The 10,334-nt window shown below is 35.2% G+C and overlaps 1 protein-coding gene across 1 annotated transcript in view; it reads left to right on the top strand.

Annotated features, from left to right (window-relative positions):
- The window catches only part of LOC128248911 (von Willebrand factor D and EGF domain-containing protein-like), a 21,196-nt gene that overhangs the window by 9,546 nt on the left and 1,316 nt on the right, over positions 1-10,334 (top strand). The window contains exons 4-7 of the mRNA XM_052971233.1: positions 1,465-1,563; positions 3,139-3,327; positions 5,469-5,564; positions 7,677-7,772. Of these exons, the coding sequence (XP_052827193.1) occupies positions 1,465-1,563; positions 3,139-3,327; positions 5,469-5,564; positions 7,677-7,772 (480 nt within the window). The remainder of the gene's footprint in view (positions 1-1,464; positions 1,564-3,138; positions 3,328-5,468; positions 5,565-7,676; positions 7,773-10,334) is intronic.

Raw genomic sequence — 10,334 nt, 5'->3', positions numbered from 1 at the left:
GAGAACTACGTTAAGGGTACACGTGTCTGTGGAATGCTCAGCCACTTGCACGTTAATTTCACGAGCAGGCTGTTCCGTTGATGGGATCAACTGGAACCCTCGACGTCGTAACCGACGGAGTGCCAAAAAAACAACAACAACAACAACAATCCTTCAATTGACATTGTGTAAATCTGGTTACTGTATGTTGCGTTAGAGACAATGAGTCCCGATTTTGGATATGTAATTAAAAAAAAAAGTTTGTGTACTCACCAGAGTGGTTTGGCCATATGGAGAATGGTAAGAAGGGTGATGAAGGCAGAGGTGGTAGGCATGGATGGAGTGAGGAAAGCTTTGATGGTTAGAGGATTGGAATGAAAGAGGCAAGAGAGTTTATAAGTGATAGGAAAGCTTGGAGAGTGTTTTTGTATGGATGAGTGAATTGATGTTGCTTAAAGGGATATGGAAAAAAACATGATGCGGCGGGGGTAAACCAGCATATGCTGTTGGGCCCTGCTGCTGATATTGGAGGTTTCTTTCTATGTCTTGACTCAAGCATAGGATATGGCTCGCCTCTTTGAGCTGGGAAATGAATGGAATGTCTGGTGTGTGTTTTGTTGTGACTACCCTCTCCTATGGGGAATTTAGGCCTTGGTATATAAAAAAAAGAAGGCTGTGAGCTGGCACAATTACTGCTGCAATGGAAGAAATGCTTTGCAGCATTTATTCCAACTTTATGTTCTGGGTTCAAATGCCACCAGGACTGACTTTGCCATTTATCTTTTCGGGGCTGATAAAATAAGTACCAACTGAACCTTGGGCTTGATGTAATTGACTTACCCCTTCCCTTGAAATTGCTGGCCTTGAGCCAAAATTTGAAACCATTATTAAGCTGTAGTTTGGAACATAAACGAATATGAAAGTTTTAATTTAGATCAATCTAAAATTCATAGTTTGTAGCATAGAATCAATTGTGCTCTTGAGTGGTTTGGTGTCAAAAGGTTTAAGAAGTTTCTTCATTGGTGTCATTGTATAAATTCTGTATATTCATTCTGTGTTTATATATCTTCTTGCTATTCTCCCTCACATTCATATAAAGTGAGGTAGCCATGTATCTCCTCCACAACATGTTACCTGAGCTTGTCTCTCTCTCTATCATACTTTAGCCTTCAACATCTGACATAAAGCATACCTTGTGCTGTTGCAAAAACACATCTGCTTGTTTCTTTCTTTTGTCTTGTAACTTAGTTGGTGACCTCATTAATGCTGGTTTCATGAAAAAAGCACCCAGTATATGCTGTAAAGGGGAGAGCATCCAACCATAGAAACCATGCCAACATTGGAACCCAACATAGCCCTGTGTCTCATTTGATCCTGTCAAACCATCCAATACATGGCAGCATGGAAAATGGACACTAAATGATGATGCTGATGTTATATGTATGTATTTGCCTTTGTATGACCAATTTCATTTTCTAATTTTAGCTGTTTGCAGCCGGCCTTGTCAACATGGCAGCAAATGTATTGGTGACAACAAATGTGACTGCTCTAATACTGGATACCAAGGAGACGATTGCTCTGAGGGTAAAGAAATATATTTACAAACATATTCACTAAATGGAATAAATTAGTAAACTAGGTGTTAAAATACTTGTGGTAGCAAACCAAGAAATTATAGTTTAAAACATTGAAAGTACAAAAATCCCATTATCTTAATCATTGTTAAAAAACTACAAGCGAGATAACCTCAAAGTTTACATTGATTAAATTTAATTAAAATAAAATAGAATACATTGAGAAGTGAATATGATATTTGGCAATACAATGAAAATTCCAGATTTGTTTTGGTGTTATTGGACTGAGTTTGCCATGAGAGAGAGGAAACCCTTTCCTGTTCTTCAAGCAGTGCTTTCTCTGGACAGAATATCCTAATACACCAAAGTTATGATAGTCCACTTCAACGCCTAATATTCTTAGGTGATGGTCCTCATTAATTTTCGAGGAACACTACATTTATATGTATTAATATCTATAGCTATCTATCTATCTATCTATCTAGGCAAGTGAGAGCATAATCTGTGATCTCTGCCAGAAGTGTAGCCAGCTCACTAATCCGTATCTTTACTTCATTGGACACTAAAAACCCTGCTTGCGAAAACCTGTTGAGGCAAGTGAATTTGAAATCTGAAATTGAAATCGAACCGAATCCGATGACTGGCACCCATGCCAACCTCTCCTTCATTGGACACTAAACTCTGCTTGCGAAGACCTGTTGGGGCAAGTGAAATCATAATTGAACCATACTCGATGACTTGTCACCGCGCCAGTGAAGCACTAACAGCACCGTCGAGTGTGTTCATTGCCAGAACAACTGTCTGGCTTCTGTGCTAGTGGTCCGTAAATAGCACCATTAGAGCGTAATCGTTACCAGCATTGCCTCCTAGCACTTGTGCTGGTGGCATGTTTAGAAAATCATTTGAGCGAGGTTATTGCCAGTGCCGCTGGACTGGCTCCCGTGCAGGTGGCACGTAAAAGACACCTTTTTGAGCGTGGCTGTTGCCAGTACCGTGTGACTGGCCCTCGTGCTGGTGGCACGTAAAAGCACCCACTACACTCTCGGAGTGGTTGGCATTAGGAAGGGCATCCAGCTGTAGAAACTCTGCCAGATCAGATTGGAGCCTGGTGCAGCCTTCTGGCTTGCCAGTCCTCAGTCAAATTGTCCAACCCATGCTAGCATGGAAAGTGGACGTTAAACGATAATGATGATGATGATGATATATATATAGTAGAATAATAAAGAGAAAGTTCCTGGTACAGTATTATATATATTTGAATGAATGAGTAGAAATGGGTTTTTTGAGGGGATAATTTTATTTTAATGTTAATAATAATGTTTAAATAAAAATTATCCCCTAAAAAAAGCCATCTCTACTCATTCCTTCAAATATATATATCTTTTCATATATTTATTTGTATAACCATTTGCATAAAAAGACAAACACTCATTGTAAAATTAGAGCATTTGAGTAAAATTTAGTGAAATACATTATGATAAATACTACACTCTTCATACTTTGAGTCACTAGAAGGTTTCATTTAAGATTCTTTTGATAAAATCATATTTCATGTCTCTAGAAAGGATCTGGTTTTATTTTGCAGCTATTTGTGTTAGGCCTTGTCGGAATGGAGGTCGTTGCATCGAACCGAATGTATGCCAGTGTTCCAAAGAATACAGTGGAAAATATTGTGAAATTCCTGTCTGTGAACCTCCCTGTGTACATGGTTATTGCATTGAACCAAACAAATGCAAATGCTTCCAAAGTTATACTGGACCAACATGTGCTGAAGGTTTAGTAACATTGTTTTTATAATACTTCCAACTTACTTTCTTTTAGTGACTGTGTGGTAAGAAGTTTGTTTCTTAATCACATGGTTCTGGATTTAGTCTCACTGCTATAGTCCTAGGCCAATCAAAGCCCTATAAGTGGATTTGGAAAATGGAAACTGAAAGAAGCTCATTGTGTGTGTGTGTGTGTGTGTATCTTTGTATTTGTGTTTGTCCCCCCACCATCACTTAACAGCTGGTGTTAGCTGGTTTATGTCCCTGTAACTTAGCAGTTTGGCAAAAACAGTCCAATAGAATAAGAACCAGGCTTAAGAAAAACAAGTGGTGAGGTCGATTTGTTTGACTAAAAATTCTTCAAGGTGGTGCCCCAGCATGGCCACATTCTAATGACTGAAACAAGTAGAAGATAAAAGATTGTTCATTGTTGTACATTAATAGTTTAATTAATTCAATGATTATTAAAAAAAAAGAAATGATTTAGCAGATGAAAGTTAGCAAAGGTCATGACCTTGTAGATGATTTCTGCTGGGGTGGAAAGGGAAGGCAGTTCATCCTGGGAAGCACTTTGATGGGAGCAGAACTTTCAGGTCTGCTCCCATAAATCCGGATAAGCTTGGGGGCCAATGCTGATGGCAATTCAAAGGCTGCTGCAGGCAGTTTGTTTACATTCACATTACTTAGCAGTTTGACAAAAAAAAGTGGCATACAGAATGAGTACTAGACTTAAAAAAAACAACAACAAAATAACTGAGGTCAACTTGTTTAATTAAACACATCAAGATGGTACCCCAGCATGGCCACAGTCCAGTGACTGAAACAAGTAAAAGATAAAAGATAAATCTATCATCGATAGGGCATGAATTGTCAACTTTTTAGCTTGTTAGCATTGGCTAGAAAAGGCCAATTAGTTAATCAGTGTCTGAAAAGCAGAGTGTGACATGAATTTGTCTTAAAATTTAAATGAATGTTACAAAAGACAGGATGGGGATAAATAAATAAATTAATTGTTTTAAATATTTCTATGGATCTCATGTTAGAACTGTATTTCCCCATTAGTTTCCATTTACAAATGTCAAATGTGGGTGGTTGATGAATCTATTTCTATGTTCTGCAACTATTACTGACTTTCAATGGTGTCAAGATTTCTAAGTATAGTTGATAATGTAATTACTAACGATATTAATAGTAGAAAATGAAGGTAATGTACAGAATTAAGTGAACAGTAAAACTGAAACAAATGTACAGGTTTTGATGAATGGATTAATTGTTAGAATCATTTCTACTTGAGAGGAAAACTGAATGTGTCTAAATCAGTTTGTTTGAGGAGAAATGAAACTGGAAAGTTTCTAATTACCAAAGATCATCAATATAAAACATAATGAGAATAAATGAAGAAGTCAATGTAGCAAGAACTAATGAAGTAGACGAAAATTTTTATATCAGTTATGGTTTACTTTAAGAAAGTAGGAAGTTTTTTGCTTTTAAGCCTCCAAAGTTTATTAATACCATTTTTGGAATAGTGGATCTCGAAGCAGATAAAGAAGCTATAAATAATGGTTTGAAATTTTGGTATAAGGTCAGCAAGTTCAGGGGAGGGTTAAGTCGATTATATTGACCCTAGTGCTCAACTGGCATTTATTTTATCAACCCCGAAAAAATGGAAGGCAAAGTTGACCTTGATGGAGTTTGAACTTAGAATGTATTGCCATGAAGCTATAAATAATAGCATATAATTATTGGCTTATAAACCCTTTAGACAGAACCCACAACTTCTGTAAACATGACAGGCTTTCTACCATTTGGCTAAAGCAATCCTTTGAATTTGCCTGTGCATTTTAGAAACTCTATCCTTACTAGTGGGAATTGTATGTTGTTGATATCATAAGAATTTATAAACTTTGAGAGAATGTTAAATAAATCTCTTTCAGAATGATAGATCTTGAAGCAGATGAAGAAGTTATAAATGATAGCAGGCAAATATTGGGTTAAAAACTCCTTGGATAGAAAAAGCTGGAAACTGTTTGAGATATGCCATTCTAGAAAAGAATTGTTTAATGCTCTCATGAAGTTTATAAATTCTTATGCCACCAAAAGTTTGTCTTTTAGGATTTAATTTTTTCATCTTTAACAAATTCTGCTTCAGAGGATTGCGGTGGAGAATGTATGAATGGAGGCAGTTGTAATCAATATGGCCAATGTACTTGTCGGTATGGTTTTACAGGAGAATTTTGTCAACGCCGTGAGTATTTTTTTCACTCTTTCTGAAATATGTAACTTTTCAATTATTAAAACACATTAATTTCTCAATAGCTTACTGGAGCCACAGACAAATATATTGAGATAAATCCTTCTTTAAATGTCATGTTCTTTGATAATGGCTATTTTTCAGACTTAATAGATTCAATTACCCATGCTTTTAACCCTTTAGCATCCAGCTTACTTTGTCAAACATTATTCTTATTTATTCTAATTGGTTTGAATTAATCATACATTATCTCATAGTTTTAAGATTTCAATGACGTGATTGTATATTTTTAGAATGACATTGTAGGGTAGGTGTGAGTGGCTGAGTCTGGCCAGTTTGAACATAAAATGTGTAGAATATTTGGGCCTGATATGGTCAGTTTAAATGCCAAAGGGTTAATGATCTTTTATTTGGTGGAAATCTTTGAGTGGAGATAAAGAATTGTGAATTTTGGATGTTATGGTTTAAAGTTTATAAAGCATCACGAAGTGCATCAACACAACCAGCACAAGATATGCTGGTGTTCAGAGTATCAGAAATTTGGTGATGGTAGCATGGAAAATGAAAAGTAAGCCTGATAAAGATATGCATGAGGTTGTTAATGCTGTTGTGTTATTCTTGAATTAATCTTAATTTTGTAGATATAACATTCTTTTCCTATTCATCCAAATTCTTTAGAAATCCTTTGCTTTTGTTGTAATTTGTTTCATTAAGAAATAAAGAGCTCAGATACAGAAGGGACACGTAAAGATAGAAAATTCAGAATTCTCAGCAACTCTATCATCACTTACTGTTCATGTACACATATTATGAGGTTCAGCTAAACATCTGCTTGCTTAGATATATGCATGTAGTAATACCAAGAATGCATCATGCAATCTACTTCTGACATTCATCTAAAGCCATACATTCAGGATCCAAATTAACTGGTGCAAGCTCTCCATCAAATCTGATGTTTAAATTGTGGTTAATTGTTTCAAAGTTATCAACACTGCAGTATACAAAGTAAAATGACTGCATCACTTTATGGATTAGAACCATGATGTAAAGGTATAGAGTGATGAGGCCTTCATAGTGCTTTAGCTCAATAATCTTGTCAAAGTTTCTATTTGGTAAACACAGTTGTGTGAATCTTGACATGGATGATATCATCTCATGATTATTCAGTACCTCTTAGGGTTTTATACTGCTGACTCCAGATCTATAGAATAGTTTGAAAAGCTAATCTAAACAATAGTTAAGTGTGCATGAACATTACTAATGTAGAGTGCATTAAACACTAAGTAAACATAATTATGCAGTTATTGATTAATATTATCACATCATTTACCAGTAGGCACAAAAGATAACTCTGGACATTATTCCGTTCTAGTCTAACCTCAGGGATTCTCAAAAGTTCAGCTTTATGTTAACATCCACAGGGCAGCTAATTTCCACGACCATGCACAGTTTCTCTTCTCTATCCCAAATCATTATATCAGGTCTGTTGTGCTTACATTTTATTGAGGTCTTCACTGGTACATTCCACCAGTATTCCTTTTTATCATGAGTGGCTATGGCTTCTACCAAACTGGGTTCTTATTTCTTTGTCCTCCAGGTTATCCTTCCGATGGATTTCATTATAGAGTGTCCTAGTTACAACATCATTTCTCATCGGTAGATAATACCATGATGACATTTTTGGACAATTGCTTATGATGTAGGTGATACCTTCGGTGTTAACTCCACAAAGTCTGCATCAGTTGTCACATTTTACGGCTTTTCCTGCATCTCTATCTCTTTTGTACATCAGGTACTTAGTTGAGATTTCCTGTTCCTGGATTGCAAATGCATACTCTTCAAGGTGGAAGGTAATAATCTGGCTGTTGGTCAAATATGTATGTATATAAATGGATAATAAAACAAATGGTTTACATTTGGTAGCTTACCGGTAAAGCACAGTCAGTTTTACAGTGATCGTTATGTATCTGGCAAATTAAAGATGAACACCTATGTATGTATGTATGTGTGTGTGTATGTATGTATGTATGTATGAATGAATGAATGAATGAACGAATGAATGAATGAAGAAAAAAATTAATGATTTTTACCTTTTTCACTCTCTAGCTGTCTGTGATGTGCCATGTTTAAATGGTGGTACATGTTTCGCACCAAACCATTGTACTTGCCCACCTGGTTTCACTGGAGCTACCTGTGCTATCAGTAAGTATAACTGCTTCTCTCTGGACTTTTTCTTCTTTCCTCTTTCTGACAAAGAGCCATGCTCGAAACATTACATCTCTTCTTTTTTTCCATCTTAAATAACTGTCTCTGAACATCAATCTAATATATTCACTAATATATGCATGTTCTTTTGACTTTTGTTGTCTTACCTGTTTTTGTTTTTAATTCTGTGTATGTGTGTGTGTGTGTGTGTGTGTGTGTGTGCGTATGTATATATAAATAAACACTTAAACATTTACCTTTGTGGTCTTGGATCAAATTTGAAGAGAATATTGTTTTTAATACTAAGTTTTTAATCAGTTTTATGTTTTTGAGAAATTATATAGAGATGTAAACAGTGGAAACAATATATTTTAAAAAATTGTTTAAAACCAATTTGTTGATTAAAGATAGTTTTCAAAAATTCTAACCAAAAATTTAAGAAGCATCTACTGATTTCATAATTATAGAAATAAATTTAAAATCAAGAATTAAATCATGTATTCTTTCTTTGTTATAACACATGGCAGGTCAGTGAACTGATGGCCTTGAGCAAAATATCTTGTAGTACATGTTCCATTCTTTATATTCTGATTGCAAATCATGTTGAGGTAAACTTTGTGTTTTAGCCTTCTGGGGCTTAAAATAAAGTCATTGTCATGTAGTGAGGAGTTCATATAATTGAGCGCTAAGAGCACCATCTGAGCGTGATCATTGCCGGTGGGACGTGAAAAAACATTTGAGCAAGGTCATTGCCAGTGCCGCTGAACTTTTAATCTAATTTGGTCAAGTACATAGGTGAATAATCCTACCCAACTTTTCTTTCCAAATAAAAATTTGAGCTTGTAGTTACCATTTACAGCAGTGGTTCCCAAAGTGGGCTGTAGTTACCCCACCCCACCTGGGGGGGGGGGTACTTTATTTTTATTAACCCTGAAGTGACAAAAAGTAAAATTGACATCACTGGTATTTGAACTCAGAGCATAATGCTTGAATAAATGAATGTCACCTAAACAGTTTATCTGATGATCTAACAATTCTGCTAGCTCTCCACCTTAAAATTGATAATAATAATAATAATAGTAACAAGAGCACTCAGAGAACGCAAACCTCCACCAAGGATGAAAGGCAAAGTTGACCTTGGCCGAATTTGAACTCAGAACGTAACGGCAGACGAAATACTGCTAAGCATTTCGCCCGGCGTGCTAACGTTTCTGCCAGCTCACCGCCTTCAATGATGATAATAATAATCACAACAACATTAATAATGAAGATGTATTCAATACATAGATTTAACAATTTCTCTGTATAACTTTAAATCTTTCTTGGAATGTAAAATTGTTGATGTTAAGCTTCACATCACTTCTGATAAAGCAGGCGTATCTACTATGAACATGGCACATTTTATTCAGACTTAGTGTATAAAAGACTATATAATCTTCAATATTCTTCTTGTAGAGTTTGTGTTGATGAAGACTTGACTTCTGTTTCTAGCAGGCAGTGTAACCATATAGTGTGGCCCTTGTTAATTTTATGTGCTGTTTTATCTCCTAAGCCAGTTCTGGTCAAGTTGACTTATGTTGAAAGATATTTCTCCCTATTTTTTCAGTAATGTATCCAGGAATTACATTATCCAATGTATTGTAATCTTTTATAAATGATGGTATGTGCTTCGAGGGAGATTTAGCTTCTATTTCTAGCAGGGTGATTAACCATGTTTAGGTTGTTTTATTTGTCCGAACCAGTTTTGGTATTGTTGATATAAATCTTTGTTTTTAGAACTTAATTAATCTTGAGTTTCTTGTCATTGTGAGCATGGATTAGCAAGAAATTAATATTGGAATAAGATAAAAATCAGTATTATGATATCAGTATTATAATATAATAATCTGAAACAAGAAATATGTGTGTGTATATGTATATAGCTATATCAAATCTCTGAGCGAGATTTATATATCTGTACTTTATATTTTCCTTTAATGTTTTCTGTTTGTATTAAGTATCAGATATCTTTAATAAATTTTAATATCACTATAACTTTTATTGTATAGATTTCATGCTCACACAATCAAACACGTACATGTATACACACATGTGTCTTCTACTATAACCTTGGGCTGACCAAAGCCTTGTGAGTGGATTTGGTAGACAGAAAATGAAAGAAGCCTCTGTGTGTGTGTGTGTGTGTGTGTGTGTGTGTGTGTGTGTGTGTGAGTGTGTGTGTGTGTTCATGTTTGTGTTTCTCCCCACTACCATTTGACAACTAGCAAAATGGTTTGACCAGGCTTTAAAAAATAAGTATTAGGATTGTTTCATTTAACTAAATTTCAGCATGGCCACAGTCTGATAACTGAAACAAGTAAAAGATATAAAAGAGACACACACACTCTCACATGTATGTATGTATGTATGTATGTATGTATGTATGTATGTATGTATGTATGTATGTATGTATATATGTATGTATGTATGTATGTATGTATGTATCTATCTATCTATCTATCTATCTATCTATCTATCTACCTATCTATCTATCTATCTAACTATCTATTATATGTATGT

The sequence above is a fragment of the Octopus bimaculoides genome, chromosome 10 (assembly GCF_001194135.2).
Source record: "Octopus bimaculoides isolate UCB-OBI-ISO-001 chromosome 10, ASM119413v2, whole genome shotgun sequence".
NCBI lineage: Eukaryota > Metazoa > Mollusca > Cephalopoda > Octopoda > Octopodidae > Octopus > Octopus bimaculoides.
The sequence above is the reverse complement of the archived record's forward strand: the minus strand, read 5'-3'. Positions and strand labels throughout refer to the sequence as shown.